We start from the raw sequence: 27,866 nt of genomic DNA, 5'->3' as shown, positions 1-27,866 counted from the left end.
GAAATCAAGACCGACCGGGGGTAGACCCGGAAGCAATGCAAACTCTTACCAGATGGAGCCAGAATATATCAGAAGGGAGACATGATAAGCAAAATTGTATAATAGCCATGTGCCGAAAGATCCGTAAAGAAATAGAACGCCTACACGAAGAGAGATTAGCGGTAGACCAGTTCGAACAAAGCGAGGAGGAAGGATCAGGACTGCCCACAGGACAGTCAGATACCATAGCCTATGTAGGTAGAGGAAGATCTTGTAATAGTACTAGATGTTTTATTGATCCGATACGTCCGATATGTCCAGATAATAACAGGAATTTCCAAACACCTATAATAAATATAAGGTCCCCCGAGCATTCGTTCCAAGCCGCTGACAAATTACTCCAAGAACGAAGGGGTTATCATTTTCTCGATTCTATGGATGAACAAGAATTAGCCAGGTCAGCCGTTCATTGGGTTGACAGTCCCGGAAAGTATGGTGATGATACAGTAGCACACACATTTTTGAATCTCACCCCAGATGAACAGCGTTTAGCTGGGATTTATATGATTCAACAACTCCTTATACTATATAAGAGTCAACACTCAGATCCTGGTCCCTTACCTGATATACTGACTGAATTACTCACGAATAGATGGAAAGGTTCAGGTACTAAGTTAATTAAAGAAATACTAGAATCAAGAAAGCAGTACATTCTTTTTGTATGCCCAGAACATGTCTCATTGCCCATCAAGGAAAGAACTACGTATTACATGGACAGACAGAATCCTTTACGAGAGGTACACCCAATAAAAGGCGAGGACAATGAGTTTAAACGTGTATTTGTATATACGCCCATATCGAAAATAGAATTGTTACAAATGAAGAAAGTGGTACCCAGTCATGACAAAGACCCAGCGGGTTTCCACCGAGAAATTAAAGACATGTTACTCATGGGGGAGTATACCTATCCCGACATTATGACAATATTAAAGGTACTGATGCCTGCTGGCATTTATGAAAAACTCAAGGAAAAAGAGTGGGAGGTGGGAGACCAAAAGATAGACTGGTCAGCATTAGAAGCAGAAGAAAAGGCCCGAACTGCAGGAGCAGGGCTTGGGGATAAAACTAAAGCACTACCAGGTTTACTAGTACAGGTACTGCCACGTTTATTAACTACGAAAAAGGAAGACTGGGGTACAATTTCAGCCTGTAAACAAAAGCAAGATGAAGACACTAGTGATTTCTATGCCCGATTTGAAAAATGTTTTGGTATAAATAGTGGCATAAAAGCAAGTAGCGAATCATACTCACATCTGTTTGTGACAAAATTAGTTGAAAACTCCTTACCCCAAGTGAAGAATAGAGTATTAAAATTCGAGAGTACCTGGCAAGGTAACACCCCATCACAAATGTTGCAAATGTTACAGTACCATCACAATAGAATTAGAGAGGAACAAGAACATGAACAAAGACGCATGAAAGACACGAAAATGAAAATGCTAGTCTCCCAGACAGTTCCAGCTGAAGGACATAAAAAGGGTACGACACAGTCCAGTGTTTCGGCAGGTCCTGTAAAAGGGACATGCAACTATTGTAAACAGCCAGGTCATTACGTACACGATTGTCCAGTTTTAAAACATAATATCGCCATAGGTAATACAAAAGAAAGACCACGGCCACTTAGACAGGATCAGAATGAACAAGGAGCCCCGCAGCATGCACAGTCCATGCCAGCTCCACCACAGTCTATACAGTTTGTGCCAGCTGCACCAGCGCTGCCTGTTGCTGCCACACAAACCACGACACGACAGCTGTACCAGACCGCACAGTACGACTATCCTGATTATCAGCGATACGCATGAACCAGCCTAGAGAGGGAAGTTGACTTACCCCTTATCGAGGTCCCTGTAGACCAAGAAGGACCTTATGTACATAGTGAATTATTAGGCCAAGATAGAAAATTTTTACTCGATACAGGGGCAAGTCGAACAACCATAAAACGAAGTGAAGTTCCAGGGGCACCCCTCTCAGGCTCACAGAATATTTCCCTTGGTTTTTCAGGAAAACCTATTGTTAATGAAGTATCACAGCCTCTTCCACTTACGATAGGACCTTTGACCCGAACTACAGATTTATTGCTTACTAAATCATGTCCAGAAAACTTGTTAGGTATAAAAACACTGAAAGCTCTAGGAGCTATAATATGTTGTTCTCCGGAAGGAGTAAGATTGTTTTTACGTGATTTTAAAGGTCACTATGTGTCTAGAGACATGGATCCCCGACTGCAGACTTTACCTACACATCTATGGGCACAAGGCCCTACTGATGTTGGTTGCATGAATATTACACCATATCGAGTTACACTAAAGGCAGGAGTGGTACTACCACGAATGCGACAATACAAGTTACCACCAGATGCTGTAGTGGCATTACTGCAAATCATTGACGAGCTCATCGCCCAAGGAGTAGTTGTGGAAACGGACTCCAATGTATGTAATTCCCCGATAATTCCGATTCTTAAACGGACAGATCCAAAGGCCCCGCCAGTATATCGATTGGTTATTGATCTGCGCGAATTAAACAAGTGCATTGTGCCACAATTCCCTGTGGTCCCAGATATCTCGTCATTACTGACAGCTATTGATTCCGAAGCAACATTCTTTACTGTAATTGATCTCAAGAATGCCTTTTTCAGCGTCCCAATAGATCCGGACAGCCAATACTTGTTCGGATTTAGTTTAAATGGACGTAGCTTTAAATTCTCACGCGCACCTCAAGGATTTACAGAAAGCCCCAGCATCTATAGCCAAGCACTGAAACGAGAACTCGACAGTATCCACATGCCAGTTAACACTGCCTTGCTTCAATATGTCGATGATCTGCTGATCACCGCGAGAAGCGAACCAGAATGTGAGAAAGCATCACTGACAGTTTTACAATTTCTAGCCGAAAAGGGGCACAAGGTGTCCCCTTCTAAGCTGCAATTCTGTGTCCAGCGAGTTGTTTATCTTGGACACTCGCTGTCCAAGGAGGGAAGGCAGCTTACACCCGACCGCATTCAGTTAATAGCTAACATGCCAATACCTAAGACACAAAAGGAGGTGCGGGCTTTCATAGGCCTCACTTCATATTGTAGGCAGTGGATCCCTCAGTATGCATTTCTAGCAAAACCACTCATTCAATTGACAACACAGGAGGCAGCCACATCGACTGTTCTCCCTTGGACTCAGGAACATACACAAGCTTTTGAAAGCTTAAAGAAAGCTTTATGTCAAGCACCGGTTTTAGCAACACCATGTTACAATAAACAGTTTACACTTTTTGTTACAGAACGCGAAGGTACTGCCTTGTCAGTACTCACACAGGAACAGGCAGGATCCCACAAACCATGTGCTTATTTTTCTAGTACATTAGATCCCGTAGCTCAGGCTTTGCCTGCATGCCTAAAATCGGTGGCAGCAACAGCTTTAGCAATCAGACAAAGCGATGCCATAGTGTTAGGACATCCATTGACAGTTCAAGTACCACATGCAGTAGAGGTTCTCGTGAATCGAACGCAAACACAACACTTAACTATAGCGCGACTTACAGGGTATGAATTAACATTGTTCCAGCCACATATAGAAATCAGACGTTGTAACACATTGAATCCTGCCACACTTTTACCCGTAATTGGAACAGACCCACTAGCTCATGACTGTATTGACGTTATTACAATCACGACGAAACCCAGACAAGACTTGACAGATGTCCCATTGTCAGACCCAGACCTGACGTATGTAGATGGTTCATGTATGAGAACAAGTACAGGAGAGTTAGTGGCTGCTTACGCAGTCACAACAGACACTGAAATCATTGAAACAAATTGCATAAATACCTTGTCAGCTCAAGCCGCAGAGCTCATCGCTCTGACACAAGCCTGTATTCAAGCCACAAATAAAAAAGTCAACATATACACTGATTCACGTTATGCATTCGGAGTTGTACATGACTTCGGCGTGCTGTGGCGAGAGAGAGGTTATTTAACTTCTCACGGTGCCCACATTCAGCACGGACCCCTCATTCATGCCTTATTAGAGGCAATACATCTACCCACTGCAATATCAATTATGAAATGTAAAGCTCATACGAAAGTTACTGATATCATTTCCCAAGGCAATGATCTAGCTGACAGAACAGCTAAACAGACTGCCCAAACTCAAACATCCGACATGACAAAGACAATAGTCCTGACGCCAACACATTGTATGATGATTAAAGATCCTACTCTTGACGTAATTGACATACAGACACATGCTACACCAGATGAAATAAGGAAATGGATTGAATTAGGAGGGATTCAAACGGATCAAGGATGGATGACGAAGGAAAAATCTGTGTGGTTCCTTCCCGACTCAATGGTTCAAGTCATTATTAGTACTATACATAGTCCAGCGCATCTAGGAGAAAAAGCTATGCTAGACAGCATTCAACACATTTGGTTCAATAAACATTTACGAGCAGCAGCTAAACAAAAAGTTCGTACCTGTATGATCTGTTGTCAGTTCAACCCAGGAAAAAGCGTTCCCGTAGAACAGGGTGGATTTCAGCCTCCTGATCACCCTTTTGAAGTCCTCCAGATGGATTATATCCAGATGGAACGATGTCGAGGATTCAAATATGTTCTCGTAGTTGTCTGTGCTCTTTCCCGTTGGACAGAAGCATACCCGGTTTCAGATTACACTGCCCCGACTACTGCCAAACAGTTAGTTCGAGAATTCTTCCCACGGTACGGTTTACCACGTGTTGTCTACTCAGATAACGGCCAGCCGTTCTCATCCGAACTAATGAAACACGTTTCACTTTTGTTAGGCTATCAGTGGAAATTCCACTGTGTCCGACATCCCGAGGCAGCAGGTCTCGTAGAAAGACATAATCAGATCCTGAAAATCAGATTGTCCAAAATATGCAGAGAGAAAGGTGTCGACTGGGTAGTAGCGTTACCAGTTGCACTCTTTTACATGAGAATGGTAGCACACTCTCGAACAGGGCTATCCCCGTATGAGGTGATCTTTGGCAGACCACCAAATATGTGGGGGACGCCTATACCACGCAAAATAACTGATATTGACTGTAATATGCTGACAGATTACTTGGCTTCCTTGATGTCTGCACTACAATCTTGTCGTTCACAGGTAGCTGCAGCCTTTCCCGACAACACTGAGGTGAAACCCCATGACGTAATTCCGGGGGACCTGGTCTTGGTGAGGAACTTTGATCGAAAGACTCAACTGGATCCTAGGTGGAAGTCGCCGCAACTTGTCTTGCTCACCACAAGGACAGCGGTGAAGATCGAAGGCAGAAAAGGCTGGGTTCATTCAAGTCATATCAAGAAATTTCATGAACTACCATCGGATGTAAATACCACACCTCGTGTGTCTTCACCCATTGACTCAAAACTTCCTTTGGTTGAAACAAGTAATCACGAACATTATAAACTAAAACTCAGGTCTAATCAGTCAAGCAATTTGATTGTTTAAGTCCTCTCCAAGGTGAAGCGGTTGAATTGTCTCTGACATGTATCCCTTAGACCTGAATAGAGAACACACCCGAAAAATGTTGAAACGACATGCGTACTGTAAATCACTGCGTAGTCATTGCACAGTGACGTTATTAATTTTGTTTTTCTTAAGTCTTTTAATAATTACTGCAAGTATATTGTTGCACATATATTATCCTATTTCTAGACATGTTTATAATATTACTGCTGAACATTCTTTCAGTGAATTACCTCCGCTTGAGTTGTCTTATAGATTTGCGCTGCGCAATAATACGTTTTATTAGTATGTTACATCATTCCCATCAGGTTAGCAATGCTACAAATTGTTGGATATGTGGCCGACTCCCTCCCTATCAGAATTATAAAGGAATTCTACCTCTCTTTCCATACCCGTTCACACACAACGGCTCCTGTGGAGCATGGTTTAGTTTAATTAATTCCCTAGATTCGAATTCTGCAGTTTATCAAGATAACTGGGTATGGGGAAATTTGAACTTAGTTTTACTTAAAGTCTGCTACCCTAACAAGGAGGGACTTCCCAAGAGAACAGGAACTGATCTAGAAAATGAAGTGTATGGATTAGGTAATTTTACGCTTAATCTTATGATCCTAAATGTCGAATCCGAAGCTACTCCAATTTTACCCGCCATGTCAGTATTTTCAGTAAAAGGTGAATTATGTGTAAGAAAGAATGGTTCCATACATATGGGCCATAGTAGATGCACCACTGTAATAGAATTCAGTGATCAAGGCAAGTCGACATTTAGAGCTTCCCGCCATTCCTATTTTATATGTGGTCAGACGGCATATGTACGTTTGCCTCTAGATTGGGATGGTACCTGCTACATTGGATTCCTTTTGCCACCTGTTTTCCTAGCTCCTCCCGATTATCACAGAAATACTCATTTAGTACACAATAGAGAAAGGAGAGATCTCCCAATTGTCGATTACACTGAAACAGCATGGGAAAAATACACAGATTTCAATAAAGGTCTCTTTCCCTATATAGGTACCGTTACTAATAGTAAGCTGATACGTAGATTAACTAGAACCCTTGAAGCGGTAGTGAACGAAACTATTTCCGCCTTAGGCAATTTAACAGAAGAACAGTCTGCTATGCGGATTGTTGTGCTTCAAAATCGTCTTGTCCTTGACGTCATCCTGGCTGATAGGGGCGGAGCTTGTAGGGTCATCGGATCAAGTTGTTGCATTTTCATACCAGAAAATTCGCCATCTGTATATAAAGCCATAACTCGCCTTCATAAAATTGTAAGCCAGATACACCAGAATCCAGGCACCTGGACTTGGTCCGGTTGGTTTTGGAGTGTATTATCTACCTTTGGATGGAAGGTCCTATCCTTCCTAGGTATTGGCTTTCTCATACTATTCAGTTGCTGTCTATGCCTACAATGTGGACCAGCGATTTGTGGTCTGTGTGCCACATCGTGTATTCCATCACCAAGATTTCATTCGTCCCAGAAGAAAAAAGAAGAACAAATGATGCTATATGAACAGATCAATGGATTGATGAAGATTGATATCTCTTGACGGGCAAGTAGGGGACAAGGAGGGAATGTGGAAATATGGATTTTTCTGATCAGTTATGTCCCCTATCTTGGACCCCAACGGTTTCATGTATGAATCACAAGTACATGTATGTTCCCTCCAGTTCCAGTTATGAAGACGCAAACACATGTGCGTCCACCGTCAACATGTCCTCTTTCAGATCAGCCATGAATAGGCCGGATATTCCATTCCTAAGTATGAAAGGCCACCGGCTTTATATGGTTCACTTATGCCATTTTACAGTCCAGGCAAGTAGGCCCTGATTCTGTCATCAAGCTTTTCTTGCCTTCTGCCTCTGAAGCTCCAGTCTGAGCCTGCATCTGTGACCATGAACTTTGTCTCATTCCCTACGCGGCTCACGATGCCTGACATCAGCCTGTTGCCTGCCAAAAACTGTATTTCACCTTCGAAATAATCTGCTTCGCTCCCTGCCCAATGCATTCCTGTCTAGTAGTTTAAGTAAACATTCTGCCAGCTACCGAGCAAAGGCCCGGCTTCTCTGTCTTTATGCAAGTAATTCATAGCCCTATTATTATGGAAGATTTCCGCCCTCGCATCTAATGTAGACACTTAGACGCTTGTACACGCACTAATAGTCAGTATAGTCAGTATAGAATAAGATTCTACTCTAAGAAGACCTCTCTTTTGGATAACTTAGTTCTTTAAACATAGGATGTTAGATATGATTTGGGATTAGGTTGACTTGACCCTCCAGACTTCTGTCGCCACATGTAGAGCTAAATGTCAAGTCCCCTTCACCCCCTAGTTGCACGTCAATTACACGTCATGTTGCTGCGCGCGCATTTCTGCCAAGTATTTCTGCTGACATTGCGAAATTCTCTCATGGAACCACCCTATTATGACATCACATCTGATGACGTTCTTTAGTCACACCCAGTTACGCCTACTTTTGCTACGCACGTATATCTTATCTACACTATCAATTGTTACGCCTCTTGCATTTGCTTCACTGTAATGCCTATTGTATAAAAGTGATTAATTATCAATAAAGTATGTACTTCACTTCCTGAACCTTCGTGGTGATGGAACTTGGAGCAACCGATTCGAATCGTCCATTGGAATAAAGCCCATTCCGAACCTCTAATACCACGGATTCTGCCTCTTATTTACTGAGCTATTTCTATTATGTTTCTGTATCAAATTAAGTCCCGGTAATTAAATTATTTACCACAGGCTGATAGTTTGGCTAATATATGAGCATCTACATTTAGGAGTGAAAGCGGTCTGTATAAGTCACATTTCTTCCGAGACTTATTGGGTTTTAATAAAGCAATTATTGGGACGGGCCACCCCTCTTGCTCCTGAAATTTTGAATTGACAATCTGTCCCCTGACTACATTTATATTTAGAATTCGACCAAAAGGAAATCTGCTGCTTCCTATGGAAAAGAATGTCCCATACCGAATTATGTTGTCAACTTCTCTACAAATGTAAAGGGGACAATTGATCAGGAAAAGGCCTCTGTTGAAGAGCGGCTCTGAAGTGCTAAAAGAACAATGTTATTGAATCCAATTCTGACATCCCGTCCCTGCCCCTTTCTGACAGATCCTCCAACAATGTGAGAAGGGCTAATCCGTGTGTTCTCGAGCTCCCCTGTAAATAGATCATGTGGCTAATGCGGGTTCTAAATCAAGCATTGGCAGCTAAAAAGAAAATAGATTCTAAAAGCTTCCCCTTTGGGAACGAGAAGCCTGCGCTTAAAACGTCATCCACCCAAGTTCTTGATATTTTTAATACTCTTACCAGGGAGGCGGGGAAGGTAGTGAATTTCCCCTCGCTTGTACTAAGCTGGAGAATTTAGAGGGCCGGATTACAGTGTTCATGGACTCTGGTATGTGTCATCTGGGAACTATTCGGATTTGAATGCTACTACTGCTAACCACATTGATCGTTGTACGGCAGAAGCTTACACTTTGAACCTGCAGGACTGAGCTAATTTTGGCCACAGTAACACTATTTCAGCTGTACATGCCAATATGCCTCCGAATTTGCATTTTAAAGGTCCAAATTCTGCCATACCAATAGTACCTGAGGAAAGCAACACTGCTATCATCCCCCTATCCGTTGCAGTTGAAAAGCTTTATTTTAGAATCTTACCCGAAGCAACACAGTATATTATTGTGCCCAAGGGGGTTCCTCTGCTGAGACCACGACAGTTTGATAGGCATGATCTACTTGTTAAAGTTATTCACTAGTTGAAAGAGAGATTAGGCGACAGTAACTTATTGTCCAATGGGATTAATATGGTGCAGAAAATTCCGTGGGTAGGGAACATGCCGACAACCGATGTAAATGATTGTGTAGTCATTCATTTTAGGAACAAGTTTGCTGTTCACAATTTCTCACTTGATTTTATTCCTCCCCTTTGGGTTACAGCAGGATTGAGGCGCTCCTGCTGGGATTTTTCTATGGACCTAGATTAATTGTAATGGCATCTAACAACTTGAGCAATAGAAGACTGAGGCCTGCTCCACCTTCATCCTTCTCTATCCCGGTTGCCAGTAAATACGGTTTCCTGGCACAGCATGAGATCATAGATTGCCAAATAAGTGAACCAGAAGCAATATCTATAACAAGATTTGATGCGGAGCATAGATCCCATACTGAACAAGACAGCCTATTAAGCCATACTAAGCTTCGTTGCTTGGACTCGGGCCCCATTCCTGATAGTCACTGCACAATAAGGTCCAATGAAGGAGACCATACGTTGACTATGATCTACGGATTTGCCTCATGGAATATAGCAGGTTTGGAATCAAAGTTAAACAATCCTAATTGGCTGAGTTTTATAAAAAGCCTAGGTATTATGTGCTGAAAGGAAACCTGGGCCATACATCCCCAACATACAGATGGTTTTACAGTCCCTGCAAGTATTGGCAGAGTAAAGGGTGAGCTCTCACCTTGGTCTCCCTCCTCTTTCCAGGAAGAATTGTTTGATCGCCTGGTTTTATGACACGTCCAGCTTCTGCACTTCGATTCTAGTCCTAAGAAGTGTTTCTTAACTTTTATAACAAAAACTCTGACCCGAACAATTTTTATATAATTTACTCACTGAACAAGGAGGTGCATGTAAGTAAGCAAAACTTCCCTGTGTATTGGTATGGATGGGGGATTTTAGTATCCAACATTGCCACCTGTCAAGTTCCACCTCTTGTGGAATATTTGCTCTGTCGGGTGAAGGTTTAACCCACTTTCACCGCACTCCTTAAGGCAAAGTTCTCCACATGCTCCTCTTTAAACTCTACCTGCAGTTTGCCTTTCATTCTTTTTTCTACTCCCTGGTTCTTTGGCCAACATTCACAGAAAGGGACTATAGCAGTATTGTTGATTTCATAGCGTGCTCACGTGACTTGCTGGGGTGTTTTATTGAACATATCGTTCTTGATAATGTGCACATTGATCACAATGTATTTACTGTCAGTTTCCTATTGCGAGCATACCATCACTTAGGATGTCATTATTTCCCCTTAGTTGTGGATAAAAACGGGGAGGGGTGTCTTGCTGAGATGGTAACAAGTTGCCAGGTAAAGATTATTACTTGATCTTATCTCAAATAATAAAAGTGAGTTTTTTACGTGTTTGGATGAGGGAGCCACAGCAGATGGTATTGCCTGGTATTATGCTATGTTATGTGAATCCATTAGGGAGCTTCAGTCTATTCCTGTACAACCATAAGGCGAAGTTGGTAAGATAGTTTGAGTCGCACTGTTTGAAGGCACATAGTAATCTCACGAAAGCACTAAAAACATGTCCAAGGAACACGGATAATTTGTTCTTTTGTAAGAGAGCTGTTGCCAATAAAAGAAAGCTGTAAGAGAGGATGCCTGTGAGTCCCTGTTAGCTGCCAGTGCCTGTAAATATATCCGTGCATTCTGGCAACAGGTTAACATACCTAATTTCTAGGATTTTTCATAGTCCAGGCTCAGGATGTTGTAATACCCCAGTGACCGGATTATCCACTTTTTAGGTCTCGCCTAGCGAACGCAGCGCATGCGCTGCTTCGTCTTGGCGAGTTTATTGTTGTCAGTTTGGTGCGCGAAGGGAGACAAACCATGTGCGCGCACGAACAGGCGATGTGCACGCGCATGGCGTCTCCTCTCTGCCTCACGCGCTCCCACCGCGTGCTCACATGCTCCCACCGCACGCTTGTTTCACTTTCTTTCCAGCGGAAGTGATGCACAATCCTTTTAGCACTGAAAACTCGGCCGCTCTACCTAAAGCGAGGCTTGAGACACACGCTGCGGGGGCGGTGATTTGCGTGTGATGTACTACGCTTGCGCCGGTTCGGCTGTCCCAGCACGCTGAATGGCGGTGAGCTGCCCGTACGTGGCAGCAGAAGACCGAGTTGTGGGAAGAACGAGTGCCCCTCCTTTTTCTCCCCACCCATGTCCAAAGCTTGCGCGTGGCTTCCTCCGGAGCAGAGACCGCGAGACATGGCACCCACCAGCGATGTGATGGGCGCCGCTGATGACGTAGCGGACCAGGTACCTGCAAGGAGGGCTGAAAACTGCCACGAATGAGTGGTATAGCCATGGGGGGACACCAGTGAAGCGAAACTCAACAAATCAATGAGCTAAACAAAACACTAGTGCAGTACCAGTGCAAACCACTAAAGTAAGCCAGTGAATTCAAACCAAATGATACCAAATCCAAGCCAATACTTTGAAATGAAATGCAGTAGGTAAATAAATAAATAAAGCTCCTACTCTAGACCAAGCGGACCTGTGAGCAGGGGGCTCGGATAGGGAGCAGTGGTGGCTGGGACCACTGTCGCAGATTTGAGAGAGCTGTGAGCGGCAGCGAGAGAGCGGCGCAGTGACCAGGGGAAAATATGATGACTGTGTCCACTTGCAAGTCTGTTGTCCGTGGCAGAATGGAAGTGGCAATGCAACTGCTAAAAATCCCTTCTTGTGCTAAGATTCCCTGCTTAGTTCCTCTGAAAAGAAGTTGAAAGCACATAAGACCAATTTTTATGCATTAATTGATTTGGCTGATAAATAATAAGGGGATTTTGCCATTGTCAAGGAACTATCAAATCTGTCTATCTGTAACATGACTGTGTCTCCTCCACATTCTCGCCATAATACCTTATTTAGCTTTTCCAATTAACAAATCAACAAGATCAGAGGAGATATTTTTCCAGTTTTTTTTCTTTTTACCTCCACTTCTTAGTAGCGCTTCAGCTCTAGTTGTATTTTCTTCATTCTCTAATGTGAGCAAACTTTAGCTTTAGAAACATCTGGATCAATTTCTAACTCCTGCCCAACAAGCTTTTTTGCAGAACCTATTTCTAGCAATGAGGAACTTGCTCCTCTCTATTATCAACAGATCTTGAGTATGAATATTGCCTGCCCCCGTTGAATCATGCAGTGGAATGCTTTTTTTCTAAAGAAATCCACTATTTTAATGTACGCGATCCCCCAAGTCTCAGAAGCATCTTAGCATTATTAGCTATTGGAAAGTCCTGGAGGCCTTTGTGTCTACACAGTGGAAAGAAAGCCTCTTGTGAATCATACTGCACACTCACAGTGGGATTCGAGCACAACCAGCGGTTACCCTTGGTTGGCTTCATTGTTGCTGTTGTTTGCTTACTTCTTGTTCAGTGGTTTGCCCTTCTCTTCTTGTATTTGTCCCTCACTTGAAGCACAGCCTTTTTCCCATCTGTGTGGATGGTTGACTTGTATAGCCTCACTGCTCTAATTTTTTAAGCATTCCATGAGAAGTGCATGTGTTTTCAGGTTCTCTTTCTCGTGTGCGGCTCCTTCCTTGACCAATCCATTCCCCAGGCCCCTGCTCTCCATGTTACTTCCTCTTTTGTTCCACTTGCTCTTTCCCTTATGTTCAGTTTTTTCCACCCTCTCCCAATTCACAGACTCTGTAAAGCTCTGTCCTACCCCTCCTTAATTTCCCTTTTCCCCCTTTCCCCGTTGCTCTCCCCGACTGCTTTCCGTTGCTTCCCTCCTTTCGTTGTTCCCCCACCTATCACAATTCATTAAAAAAATATACAAATAAAATATTTGCTGTCAGGCTGATCTTCTTTTAAAAAATCGCGTTTGCACAGGGAACAGTAGGCGTGTGCATGTATGGGTGTTTGGTGACGCATACTAGCTTTTTTTTTTGTTTTCTTTGCTGATGCTGCACAGCATCACTTAAAAGCATGGGCAAAGACAATAGGTCAATAAGCTTTCCAAACAAGCTTTGCCAGTGCTACTTTAAGAAAAGTGTTTTTTTTAGCAGAAAAAGCGGCTTCTTGCTGGATTATGTAAAATTATATTCATGTTATAGTTTTGAGCTAAAAAACTATTATCCAAATTATTTCAGGTGACTTTTTTTCAGTGTGCATATTTGCAGTAGGGTAGCACCTCGCCTTCATTGTCTATGGAGCGATAGCTTACTTCCTGTGTTTCTTGGGATATTCAGTCAGGAACTTAAATCATTTCCTTTTCTCTCGACAGTACTTCCCAGCTTGGTTTAATATCACTTTGCTGTCTTGGATGGCCAATCAGCAGGAATATCAAGTCATTTCATTTTGTGTTCTTTTCATTGCAGATGGAAAGAAGCTTCTCATAAGAACCAGCTACGGTATGCAGAGAGCATGAAGATCCTAAAAGAGATGTTTGAAAGACAGTGAGAAGATCCTGTGGTGTCTGCACCCTAACAAGGACGTTCCTCCCACTACCTCCCGCCCTCTTGAACATCAGCAGAGCGTAAAGGGTTCCACGGAAAGACCAGAAGTTGAAATAAGTGACTCGCTGCTCTACCCCACCGAGGCAGATCCTCGTCTTTTCTGCTACTCGTTAGACCAGTGTTTATTCTCCTATCCTTGTATTCTATGGACCGTTAACCCCCACCTCTCCAAGCGACAGTGGTATCCGGATACCCAAGTGGTAGTGACCACTATCGTGTTTATGCACTGTAAGAAAAACTGATTACTTTCTGTAGTCTCAAACTTTAAAACATCCGCCTTTCCTCCTCCTTCCTCACTGCTTGACACCTTCAGACAGTAACGCCATCCAGAAGTATGTACCTAGGCACCTAGTGACCGGCTCGCTAAACTCCACAGACATTGGCAATCTGTGTCTGTTCTTGTATGGACAGCAGTATGTTTCCTAGAGTTCTGTGCCATAAAAGGAGACGGACTTCCTCTGCTCCCTGCAGTGTTGCCACTCGGAGGGTTCCAATAACCCATCCCATTACCCAAGTAGCATCTTGAAGATCCTTACAATACTTTACCTGTGTATGGGTTATTTTGTATCTGATTTTTTACACATTTAGAGTTCTAACCAATAAAGGTAGATCTCGCATCCCCGTGAATGTGTTCTACTGTTCAGGTGGTAACAAAGAGCTCAATACATTTGGAGTGTCACTACAATCTTTGCAGTTGATAGCATTTCCAAACTGCTTCAGAAGTTTAAAGTTGTCTCAGATGTTCCCCCTGGCCAGGACTACCTGATTCAAACATTCACTCCCAAACTCCATTTGAATCCTTCACTCGGATACCTTGGCTTCTCTTTCCATATCAAACTTGCTTCAACACCTACATCAATCCTTCGCCCCATTAACTCCCTCCCCCACACCTCCTCCACAATTGAATTTCCTTAGGTCCTTCTTATTTGTTCCTTCCCCTCAATACTAGCCATCCATTTGTTTCTTTAGGCCGAGTAGAAGCTCAGCTGTATTTTAGGGAGAAATCTCCCCAATACTGCCAAGTAAAAAAAATTAATTCATCTTTTGTTTTGTAAGAGTTGATTGTGCTGCTACAGCTTGTGGCCACAGTATTAACTCACATTGTGCATAGAGTCCAGAAATCAATCTTCTGTCACCGCTGGACCTGTAAATGTCACCTGCGGCCATCAAAGAGCCCTTACAAGATAGTTGGACCATCAGGTTTATCAATCAGGTCTATCAGTCTAGGCAAAGGTAGCTTCCTCAGTCTCTATCCAAAGTTGTACATTAATTCCCAAGTTAATGCAGTTGTCTGGAGCACGCTTTGGTCATTTTGTCTTTTTATCACTTGGCAAAAGATTGCTACACATCAGTCCAGCACTTCTCTTCTACCACACTGGAATATCCCAATAACTATAAGGTCATCTAATCCATGGGAAACATTTGCTCTACAATGTGCCAGCTTTTCTTGTACTTGGTCTGAAGACCTTTGATCAGGTCTCGATGGTCTAAAGATCTTCATGGTGGTTCATGAGCTGAGAAATTGCCATTAGTGTTTAAAATGTGTCGTTGATGTAGCACCCACATTCTTGTCTTAAACAAAATAATTTTTTGTAGCTGCATGCGTGCAGGACACCTCACTGTCATGTAAGGGAAAAACAGTGTTTGTCAAGTTTATTGCTAATGTAGAGTTAACTCACACATGTTTTCTTCCCTATCTCACGCTCACTCTTTCTTTCACCCCGCCAGCCCCCACTTCCATTGGTTGCCTTATTGCTAACTCTTCTTTTGCATGCTAGTAATTACAGGATGGTTTCTGGGTACTGTTCTGTGACCAATACCTATTCTGAAAAATCCAGGTCATATCAGATGCCTGAAAATCATACGGGACTGATTTCATCAACTTTTATATGCCACAAGTTCCAAATCTTGGTTTGGTTTTACTTTAAATCTTGAAACAAGGATCCACTGCTGGTATTCCAAGCACATAGTTCTTCTAGGCTTACCCTTGACTTAGAGGTAAACTAGGGTAAGACCATGTGGGCGCACAAATAGTCCTTTGTAAATGGTATGATGCCTGCCATTCATGTGGAACATCTGGTCGTCATCCCATTGAAGATGGTCCCAACTATTAAGAGCCAGACGATAGAAGACATGACGACTAAAGAACTTAAGTTCTTAAAACCAAACAAAAGGATCCTGGAGACCCTCTGAAAAAATCCCACAATAGTGACAAACGTTTTCTCCAGTGACATCCTAAAGTCTACAAAGCCACTGTGAAACATCTGAAAAGCTTACACTACTCCCAGCACACCTTAGAAGCAAGAGACCCAAACACTGCCTAAAATTATTTCGGAATTCCAAAATCCATAATGTACTTCCTCCAAAGTTACCTCTTCCTACAGAACATGAGCATGCACTTTTTCACAAAAGGAAACAAAGAGATCAAAACACGATCATAACCAAATTGATCAATTACAGCCCGAATCACAGATCTCAAACCTTCAACCGCCTGATCCCGGAGGATTTCACAAACTGGAAAAGCCTGTGGCACTTGAGGGTAGCCATCAATGCCATGCTCAGCCCACATGTTCAAGAACATCTTTATCAATAGTACAACAGCTGACTCAGCCTGAACTTCTGCTTGGCAACAGGAACCTCAAAGCGTACTACATAAAAGGTCATCTAGAAAAAATGGATCCTGAATCAACTAACTCTTTAACCGCCAACCAATGTGCAACAAACTGTTCTTGGACAAAGTTATTGAAAGATTTGCTTTAAGAAATATATCTAAATTCATTAAAGAAAATAACCTCTCAAACTGCGACACAGATTTTGCCATGTCCATGGCACTGAAGTAGCCGTGATTGACACACTGTATGATATTAAACCCACAGTTGACTTAAATGCAGTAATGCCACTGATCTGTCAATCTAACTTCTGCTGTTTCACTGTTCACAAGCCGTAGTTACCAGAGACTTGACAGCCTTGAAGTGCAAGGAGCTGTACTGGTCCCTCATCAATTCACTTCCTCCCTTCAATTCAGGGCCATTCAGTCTCATGGCCGGTGTGCCCCAAAGCACAACTGTAGCACCTCTCCTGTTCAATACTTACCTTAGCCTTCCTCCAGAGCTAATCTCACTCAATCTCATCTGCTATAACTATGTATTTTACACGCGAACCATACTTAAACTGGAAAAGTATCCGATTTGGACTTTTACTCAAATGGATAATTGCTGCAGGAGGTTGGACAGTGGATGCGATCTCTCCATCTTAAATTGAACACATCAAAATACATGGGTGTGGCAAGCACTTGAAACACACTTAGGCTTATTAACAACTCAGCCCAGGTTAGGAATCTGGGGTGAATATTTGCTCTCAAATCGATTAAATGTCCTGCATGATTTCTATGTGATGAGATTCCTATGATGGATTTTCCAATACTTATGTCTGTATTAAGAAGTTCAAGCTATTAACTCTCGTGTTGTCTCTCACTTAGTCTATACCAACGTCCAATGCTATGCCTCTTTGCAGGTTACTAAAAGTTCATAAAGTAGAGGTAATACACATCAGTGCTTAATTTGAGCTGGTGGTTGCCTTTGGGGCCCCCCGGCACTCATTTTTGGGGGCTGGCACTTATTTGTAATGGCTCCGGCTACACATGAAGTCTTTGGCCGGCAGCACTCCTTCTTCTCCAAAATAGGTATTGTAACTCATCCTCAGTCTTCCCATTTGGATTGGTATCACAACCACTAAAATCCCTGGCTAGAAATATTGTTTTCAAAGTAATGTTCATCATACGCTGCGCATCCAGTGAGGCTAAATCAGTGTTCCTCCAACATAATCCCAGCCTCTATCATCATGACAGACCTCTATGCTGTAGGCAATTGCCCCCCCCCCCCCGCCAAAAACAAAATAATGAAGTGAGAGAATCTCCTTTTTTGCTCTGCAATGGAACTCAGTTCCCACCATTAATAACCAAATTTACAATTGTCAATAATTTCAGAGAGCACTAAAAACCTGACTCTTCCATTCAGCATAATCAGTTGACTGAGGCAAAGTTAATTTGCAGATCCCAGAATGCACGGCTGCTTCTGTTCTAACGCTGCTCAACAACCCATCATTTGTGTGCAAGTTATATCTTTGGTACACAGTGTGTGACGCACATCTTGAACCTCAAGCACTTCGCTCACCTACGGAGAGCACAACCTACATCACACACCCTTCCAATCGCACTCCTTGAAAAAGCACCAGGAACACCATTTTAATCGAATTGCTTCATTGGCTCGCCAGAAGTAAGAGGTGGAATATAAAAGTTGCAATAAAATGGTATAATATCTTCATTTTGGGCCTTCTGAAGTATACAAATATTCTGCCAAGAAATACCACTATAAAGGGCTCTCTAAGCGTGCAGCCTTGAATTTAAAGCGGTTTCTATCACTTAAGCTTTATATGTAAGTCTCGGTAATGGTAGAAGATTTGTGAGAGTGGCACGTTGAGAAGACACTTCCGATTCTGCTGAAACCTGGGCAGCAGGTTTTGTGATAGCATCTGTAGTAAGCCCTGTCCCTGCTGTGTGAAATAATTTCCTGCAACTTAAATTTGAGCTGGTTTAGCCATTCTCCCCTTTACTTCATAAGAATCATTCATGTCTTCTCCGTAATGAACTGGCAATGTCTTCCATCCATCCTCTCTTACATGGGCATGAGCCAGTCGGATAGGGGTGTGAAAATTCCTGGTGCGTATTGTCATTTTTGGATGAAACTTCAAATGATAACTATCATAAAATCTCGAGTAGTAGGGACCAGATTTTACTAAACACCGCAGGTAAAAGAAGAAACTATTGTTGCGGTCCACTGAACAATGCAGGTTTGTCATCTGACACAAATGGACCAACTTTTCCTCCTCATGATGAACCTCCAGGGGAGTCGTATTGTGTGGTCATTCTTTTATAGGGAACCCTTTTGTTTGTTGTTTGTGTTGCTGTAGATACACATGCTCTGCATGCTCCTGTAATCTAATGTTTGCTTTGAACATTTGCAAGATGTTTTCCAAGTCATGAGGTATATGGTGACTCCTCCCTTAGTTTGCAATGCCCATAAACACTGAACTCCATTTTATATTGCTTTTTTCTGCCATCGGGTTTCAATGTATACAACTGAGGCTCAGAGTTCAACATATTCTTCATGCTACCGTCTGGCCCAAACTTTGGAAGAAAAGGCCGTCTTCACCTTCTCTTCAGAACAACATCTCCAGGACACCGATCTGCCATCAACTCCCAAACCGCAGGACCTCTGCCTTCTTTGTGCATGGTGCTCTTATCTTCAACACCTTTCCAGTGGAAAAAGTCCATAGGGTGATGGAACAGATGCCCTTTCATAACTTTCCTCAATTTCACGGAAAGATTCCATGGACCGATCCCCACCAGGTGTGTAACCTTTGCTTGTCCCCCAACCACGACAGCACCACTTGGGAGGCCTGCTTGACCTTCCGTTCAAAGAAAACCATTTGATACCGACAGGAGAGATGGTACCCACCTCATAAAATGTAACGACAGGCTTCTGATGATACCCTCAACATCTTCGAGGAACATTATTACCCCAACACCAACGAAAGCAAGGAGACTGGCCCTTAGTTCATTCCGTTCCACCAACCCTCCCTGAGCCCAGATGCCATCTTCTCCTGCTCCGAGCACAAATATCCACAGGCTTCTGTCAACCCCCATGCCCTCCATATCTCGAATCAAGACTTCGGCGAGAAGCAGGAGTATAGTTGAAGCAGAAAAACACACCATGCCTCCTAACAGGCCTCATGACGAGGCAGAGCCCACACCCGAGGGGGGTCAGGCATTGAGCCCTTTAAAACAAGCATTTACAATGCAATAGGTCTCGCAACTGCGAGTTTTAGAGCTATTGGTATTGTAAATGGCAATGCCTTTTGAAAAATTAACAGGTATTGTAATTTATAATAGTAATTTTCCACCAGTACCATAACTACCACTATTATTATTACTGTCACCAGAGAGTAGTAATAATTGTAGTGGTGGTTATGGCACTTGTGGTGGTTGTAGTGGTGGTGGTATTGGTACTGGTGGTGTTAGTGGTGGTGGTACTGGTGGTCTACGTGGATTTTATTTCATTACTTATGCTACTGCTGGAATATTTTTTAACAAAAACTAACAAACATTATCATTTGCAACGCCAATAGCTCAAGCTTTTAGTAATGCCAGCCCTATTGCATTGCAAGTGCTTGTTTTATGTTGCAGGCATTAGGTGCATTATCTACTTCCCAAATTACAAACTTAGATTTGTAGACACTCGTAACAGTCCTATGGTAGGAGACAGTTGTTCAGCCAGTGTAAGGCTAATAGCTCACTCATCTTTGCATTTTGATATCTGAAGTTTTACATTACAATAAATGTAGTAGACCTCAGGCAGGAGACTTGAGTTACCAGTAACTGTGGAAAGAGCAATAACTTTAAAAACTGGTGCTTTATTTCACTTTTTCCGTGGTGAGAAGTTTACGTAACTGTTTTATTGCGTTCAAATGGGCACAATGGGGCTTAATTACAAGTCCCTTGCACCGCCGGTGATTCACTTTTTGTGTGGGAAAAAGTGATGCAGCGGCGGCGCAAGGGGCTTGTAAATAAGCCCCAATTTCGTTGGCAGAATGCTTTAAAGATGCCAGTCGATTGCCGCTCACTCTATGCACACACATATATCCCAGAAAAAATCCTGCTCTTAAGCAGTGTTGCCACCTTTTGGTGTCCAGTGAAGATACAACGGCTCTGCTGACCTGGTTCTCTGGCTCTACAGCGGCTCTGCTGACCTAGTTCTCTGGCTCTAGAGCAGCTCTGCTGACCTAGTTCTCTGGCTCTAGAGCAGCTCTGCTGACCTGGTTCTCTGGCTCTACAACGGCTCTGCTGACCTAGTTCTCTGGCTCTACAGCAGCTCTGCTGACCTGGTTCTATGGCTCTACAGCGGCTCTGTTGACCTGGTTCTCTGGCTCTAAAGCAGCTCTGCTGACCTGGTTCTGTGGCTCTACAGCAGTTCTGCTGACCTGGTTCTATGGCTCTACAGCGGCTCTGTTGACCTGGTTCTCTGGCTCTAAAGCAGCTCTGCTGACCTGGTTCTCTGGCTCTAAAGCAGCTCTGCTGACCTGGTTCTCTGGCTCTAAAGCAGCTCTGCTGACCTGGTGCTCTCCCTCTAAAGGAGCCCTGCTGACCTGGTTTCTCTGGCTCTACAGCAGCTCTACTGACCTTCGTCCTCTCTCTGCTGACCTGGCTCTTAAGCTCTAGAGCAGCTCTGCTGACCTGATTCTCTGGCTCTAGAGCAGCTCTGCTGACCTGGTTCTCTGGCTCTACAGCAGCTCTGCTGACCTGGTTCTCTGGCTCTACAACGGCTCTGCTGACCTGGTTCTCTGGCTCTACAGCAGCTCTGGTGACCTGGTTCTATGGCTCTAAAGCCGCTCTGCTGACCTGGTTCTCTGGCAGCTCTGCTGACCTGGTTCTCTGTCTCTAAAGCAGCTCTGCTGACCTGGTTCTCTGGCTCTAAAGCAGCTCTGCTGACCTGGTCCTCTCCCTCTAAAGCAGGTCTGCTGACCTGGTTTCTCTGGCTCTACAGCAGCTCTGCTGGCCTGGTCCTCTGGCTCTAGAGCAGGTCTGCTGACCTGGTTCTTAGGCTCTAGAGCAGCTCTGCTGACCTGGTTCTCTGGCTTTGAAGCAGCTCTGCTGACGTGGTTCTCTGGCTCTAGAGCAGCTCTGCTGACCTGGTTCTCTGGTTCCACAACGGCTCTGCTGACCTGGCTGCGACAGATATAGGGTCGATTCTGAAGAAAAGTCACCCTGGAGTAAATTTCTGACATTTTGGAATTGGCAGAGGATTGTAGGAGTACTGCCGGGAAACCATTTTGACAATCACACTTGCGTGAGGCCAGTTGTGGAATTCTTTGTAAAACTCAACGTTCTCGCATGCTTATATGGGTATTTTTGGAAACAAATAAAGGTAGCGTACATTTAGGTATACGCAAATCCCTCTCAATTACAGAAACCCATTCCCCTGCATCGCAAACAATTTTGGTTGAGTCTGTTCTCCGTTTCCACCCTCCTTAAAGACGTTCTCCTGCTGCCCGGACAATATTACATTTTGGACCGTGTCACAGGAGGAAACGGATTGCGAGAACACCCACAAACACACAAGCTTGGCGGGGAGAAACTTCCAGTCCCAGAGCATTCCCACCACGTAACGTCCGCGCCCCGCCCCTTGGTCGCACAATACATGGAAGTAAATCTCTTTACTAATGTTATAAATCTACACTCTGATTCCTGCTCCTGGATTAACCTCCATAAAAGAGCCAAGTGTGTTCAGAATGCCGGAAACGCCGAGGTCAAAATTGACAGCCCTGTGCGTGCACATCTCCTGTCCGCGCTGGCACAGCGAGCAGGAGACAGGGAGGGACTGGCGATGTGCACGCGTTCACATTTCCTGTCTGTACGCGTGCACATCTCCTGTCCCCCTTCGGCCAAGAAACCGACAACAATAGATCTCGCCAAGGCGAGCAGCGCATGCGCTGCATCGCTAGGCGAGACCTAAAAAGGGCCCTCCCCGGTCCCGCCACTTTCTGGCATGGGTCGGCACCAACCAAAACCCTTGGAGTCTATACCGTTCCTATCCAAGCCATTGAACACAAAAGTGCATCACAGGCCTCGAGTTCATTTGAGGCTGGAGAGCCTCTTAACGCAGAAGCCGCCCTCAGCTTTGAAGTCTCCCATCCGCTCCCAGGACAAAGTCGGATCCTAAAATGCCCTATGTGCAAAAACTATCGGCATCAAAGACACTGTCGGATCCAAAGCCTCCATTGCCACCGAAAACCATTGGCCATGACAATCCCTTCCATGGAGGGCAGAGACGACTTTTAGCAACTGGTCCTTTAGCAGCTTCAGGAGGAGCTGGACGCAAGACTAGAACACCATCCCTAAATTGGCAGGATATCCACCAGGCCGCCTCCCAAGCCTACAGATGCCTTACCTTGAAAGAGGAAGCCCACTTTCAAAGAGGAACTTGCTTCGGAGTCTCCCCCGGTTCCCAAGCACAAGAATGGCAATGGCACTAGCCCTATCTGATATGTGCCTCCACCTCCTTCTTTTCCGTCACCCCTCCACCAAGACTCCCCATTTCATCACTTCCATTCTCACCAGAGGGTTCGCCTCACTATTCCTGTGGACCGGGCAGCCCCCAACATCCAGTTTACCCCAATGACCCACCATTCGACCCAGTGCCTAGCAATGAGGCAATGTCGAGCCCCTGGGGATCCAGAGTTGGATCATTATCCAGGTATGCTGCAACTTCCACACAACATAACTACATATCGTGATGTCATTCAGAGGGAAGCTGCTTTTCACAAAGCAGACCTGCATGTCCTCCACAAGGACAATGATTTCTCCATGAAGACATTGTCAAAATCAAAGAGAACGGTCCAATTCTTGCCCATGCCCGTATGCTAAAGTCGGCCACAGATACCTTTAAAGAGCCAGTGAAGGCCAGGGTGGTGACACCTAGGGTGGAGAAAATGTTAAGCCCTTCCTCAAAGGCCCGCTGACATCAGATGGTAGGTTACACCAGATTCCCAATGGTTAACACTGCATGTAAGGACACTAACTCTCAGGACATGGGTGGCGCTCCACCCGATAAGGAGAGCAAAATATTTGATGCAGCAGGTAAGAGGGTTATGCTGTTCGGCGTTACCCCTGCCCAAGGGTCTTCACCAAGTGCCTGGCAGTTGTCGCCACCTACTTAAGGAGGGTTGGCTTCCACATCTTCCCCTACCTAGATAATTGTCTTATCAAAAGTAGAAGGAAACACCAGTGCATTGTACACACCCAGGCTACCTTCTCCACAACCTTGGGTTCACCTTCAGTGCCAAAAAATCCCACCTGCTTCCCCTGCAGATACAACCCTCCCTTTACGCGATCTTAAATTCTGTCATGGGCAAGGCCTACCCCAGACTGCAAAGAGTTCTGGCCTTTCTGTGGGTTGTGTCTCTTTTTCAGCTAATCAGTCACCTCATAGGAAAGACTTTCATGTGTCTGTTGCGCAAGATGGCCTCATGCATCCACGATCAGCTTCACATGCAGACACTGCAACAGTGCCCCTCAGCCTATTGGTCACAAGTGGAAGGTCAGATGGAGGGTCTAGAATTTATAAAGGCCAGGGTACATCACTCTCTCTGCAGTGATGGAACTGCACCAGTCTGTTACAGGACAGGCCTTTCATAGATACCTGTTCTGCCAGTCATCATTACCAAGGAGGCATTTGAAGTTGGTGGGGTAGGAGTGGGGGGGGGGGGTGCATCTCAGCTGTGTCATAGTACAAGGTGTGTATGTCTCTCACCAACAGGGACACATCATCTGTCTTGAGCACCTAACCATAAGCCCTGCACTCAAAGCCTTCCTTCGCCTCATTCAGGGCAAAGTAGACTTCATTAGAACAGACAACATGGTCGCCTTATTTCACGCACTAGGTGCCTGGCCCGTACCTAGCGCATGTCCCCCTGATCCTCTCCTACAAAAAATGGCAGGCACCGTTAGCTACTCACAAGATAGACTAATGGCACTGAGACTTAACACCCCCACCATAACACTCTGTCCTTCCCCCTACCACACACGAACATAACATGTGTATTTGTAAACTGCACGTTCACCCAGAGGTCTCTTGGTGCTGAATAGCAGATGGTCATTGTTACCCAACTCAATGGTACTCATTTTATCAACCTCAGATGGATGAAAGGCTGAGTGGACCTGCCAGGATTTGAACCTGTGACCATGAGGTCGAAGACAAGCCCATGTAATGGACGCATTAGTCCACTGAGCCACCAGCACCGAACTGGTTGTCTTAAACCACAGTCAGTAAGAAAGCCAGCGTCGATAGGAGCAATGGGCCAGGTCCATGGGAATAGCTCTGGCACTAACATAACAAATATCTGCTGCATGCTATTAAACACAAGATTGAGAGACACCAGCTAGAATTTTATGAACTAGTTCCAACACAGAACGCTGATGTGACATTTGTAACAGAAACATGGACAGATGATAGTTCTGGCCCAGACATTGTTGCAGCCACCCCCCACCCCCACGCCCCAGCTTTGCCATATATTGGCTGGATAGACAGCAAATTAAAGGAGGGGGACTGGCAGTGTTCTATCGCAACCACTTTAAAACTCTATTTGAACTGCTGACTACCTCTGGTTTTGAGGCTTTGGCCTTCTCGGTACAGCCACCAGATTCTCTGGCACTCAAGTGGATGTTAGTATATCATCCTCCAGGTTCTAGGTGTGGCTTTGCTGACAAAACTCAGTATGCTATTAGAATCCTCAATTTTTAACGAGAACTTCCTGGTGTTGGGAGATTTCAACTTTCACCTGGAAAAAGAAACCAACCCTGATTCTTAAAAGCTAATCGAGGCAATGGATGCGTTTGGACTCTCTCTAATTACTAAAGGTCCAACACACAGGGCTGGACACATGCTGGATGGTATCTTTCCAAATTTTGCTGCCACCAATGTACTTCCATCTCTTCCACTGACTTGGTCTGATCATTGGGTGGTTAAATGGCTGATAAAGTTTGAGAAAACGATTACGCATAGACCCCCCCACTCAGCAACCCCCGGGTATAAAATAATGCCAGCTGACCTAAGTGAGGCTAGTACTTCCAACCCATGGCAACCAGGGGCTAACCTGAAGCAAAGTGTTGAAAATGTTACACACTGGCTAAACTACATTGTATACAGTAGCACCAATCACTCTTAAAACCACAGTAAAAAAAAACATCCCAGCCCCGGTACAACGAAAGCCTCAGGCTATCAAGGCAGGAGTGCAGTAAACTAGAACAAAAATGGAGAAAAAAATATAAGGAGGATGAAAAGAATATCTATAAAACTAAATTAGCAAAGCATAAAGAGGCTATACTTGCAGCAAAGACGGAATACTACTCGAAGCATATAAAAGCAGCCTGTGATTCAAATAAAACCCTTTTTTCAGTAATAAAAAAGCTGGTAACACCAACGAGCACAAGTCATGCAGTCATAAATCAAGACTTCTGTGACACGCTGGCAGGCTTTTTTCAGGAGAAAGTTGTTGAGATTTACAATAACTTCACCGCAAAAAAAAGCAGCCAATAACCAGGAGGAGATTGCCCCAATCCACCCTTTGGATCTACTTTTAAGACCCCCTCAGTGGAACAACTCAGAGCTAATTACTCTAATTAAATCTGGTGCGCCGCAAGACCCCTGCCCTCCCAGTCTAATGCACATGATACCTGCCCAAATGGCACAATAACTAGGATAAATCTTTAATAACATGTTTGCTGGAGGGACCTTCCCCTCCCAATGGAAACTTGCCTCAATCCTCCCGCTCTTAAAGAAAGACAGTCTGAACACCATGGATCCCAATAACTATCGCCCTGTTTCAAGACTCCCTTTTGCCGCCAAGTTGGCTGAGAAAATTATTAATCAGTGGATCTCAGAATATATAGAGGAAAACTCTTTGCTAGACGAAATACAACATGGTTTTAGGAAAAATCATAGCACAGAGTCAGCTCTAGTGGTAGCAACTAAAGATATACGAGAAGCTCTTGGCAGAGGGGGGACGGCGGCGCTGATCTTGTTCAATCAATCAATGAATCAGGGAATTGTAAGCGCGCTACTCACCTATGAGGGTCTCAAGACGCTGAGGGGGGCGGGGAGGGGTCCGCAAATCGGTTTAACCGAAGAGCCAGGTCTTGAGGGTCTTCCTGAAGGTGTTGAGAGAGGGGGCGCATCTGATGTCTGCTGGTAGCTCGTTCCAGGTCTTGGCTGCAATGTGAGAGAAGGATCTTCCACCTGCTCTGGCTCTGTGGATGCGCGGGGTTTCGGCAAGTGCGAGGTTGGAAGATCGGAGGTTTCTTTTGGGTACGTGGAAGTTGATTCTGTCGTTGCGGTATTTGGGTCCGTTGTTGAGTAGGCGTTTGTAGGCATGAGTGAGGATTTCGAAAGTGACTCCTTTCTCCACGGGGAGCCAGTGGAGACTTCGTAGGTATTGGCTGATGTGTTCTGTATTGTCTGGAGTTTGCGGAGTAGGGACTTGTTGATGCCGGCGTAGAGTGCATTTCCATAGTTCAGTCTGCTGGTGATGAGTGCGTGGGTGACTGTCTTCCTTGACTCAGGGGGGATCCACTTGAAGGTCTTGCGGAGGATGCAGAGGGTGTTGAAGCAGCTGGATGTCACGTATTGACTGGTTGATTCATGGTGAGTGATGAGTCGAGTACGATGCTGAGGTTCTTGGCGTGGTCTGAGGGGGTAGGTGGGCTTCCGAGGGCGGTCGTCCACCAGGTGCTGTCCCATGCAGAAGGGGTGGTACCGAGGACGAGGACTTCTGTCTTCTCTGCGTTGAGCTTCAGGCAGATGTTGGTCATCCAGACTGCGACGTCTTGCATTCCTTTCTGGAAGTTGAGTTTGGCAGTGGTGGGGTCTTTGGTGAGGGAGAGGATGAGCTGGGTGTCGCCGGCGTAGGATAAGATGTTGAGGCCTTGTTGTTCGAAGATGACTGCGAGGGGGGCTTGTTGGATCTCTCCGCTGCTTGTGATGCGGTCAACCATGAGATCCTGGCTGACCGAATGCGAGGCCTGGGAATTGGGGCAAAGCGTTGGAACTCCTGAAATCATTTTTGGCAAACCGACTACATAACGTGACAATGGGCAATTTCATCTCCAAGCAGTTTTCCTTGCCGTGCGGAGTCCCCCAGGGATCGGCATTAAGTCCAATGTTGTTCAACCTCTATGTTACGCCACTTGCGTCAATTATCAAAGGCTCCGGCTTTACTTTAGCGTCTTACGCGGACGACACCCAAATTGTGGTGTCACTAGGAAACAGTGAAAACAACCCGTGCGAGGCCTTCAGCTTATGCATGAGTAAGGGGAGCAACTGGATGGATTGCAACTGCCTGAAATTAAATGCATCCAAAACTGGGGTTATCATCTTCGGCAACAAACCCTTTCTTTGGACACCGGACTGGTGGCCTCCAGAGCTGGACACGCTGCCTATACCTTCAACTAAAGTAAAGAAAC

General features: G+C 44.6%; 1 protein-coding gene across 1 annotated transcript in view; it reads left to right on the top strand.

Annotated features, from left to right (window-relative positions):
* The window catches only part of LIN37 (lin-37 DREAM MuvB core complex component), a 213,993-nt gene extending 199,584 nt beyond the window's left edge, over positions 1-14,409 (top strand). Inside the window, exon 10 of the mRNA XM_085615919.1 lies at positions 13,655-14,409. Within this exon, the coding sequence (XP_085472045.1) occupies positions 13,655-13,736 (82 nt within the window). The 3' untranslated portion in view covers positions 13,737-14,409. The remainder of the gene's footprint in view (positions 1-13,654) is intronic.
* Positions 14,410-27,866: the final 13,457 nt, after the last annotated feature.

Source organism: Triturus cristatus, chromosome 7, assembly GCF_964204655.1.
Source record: "Triturus cristatus chromosome 7, aTriCri1.1, whole genome shotgun sequence".
Classification (NCBI taxonomy): domain Eukaryota; kingdom Metazoa; phylum Chordata; class Amphibia; order Caudata; family Salamandridae; genus Triturus; species Triturus cristatus.
The sequence above is the reverse complement of the archived record's forward strand: the minus strand, read 5'-3'. Positions and strand labels throughout refer to the sequence as shown.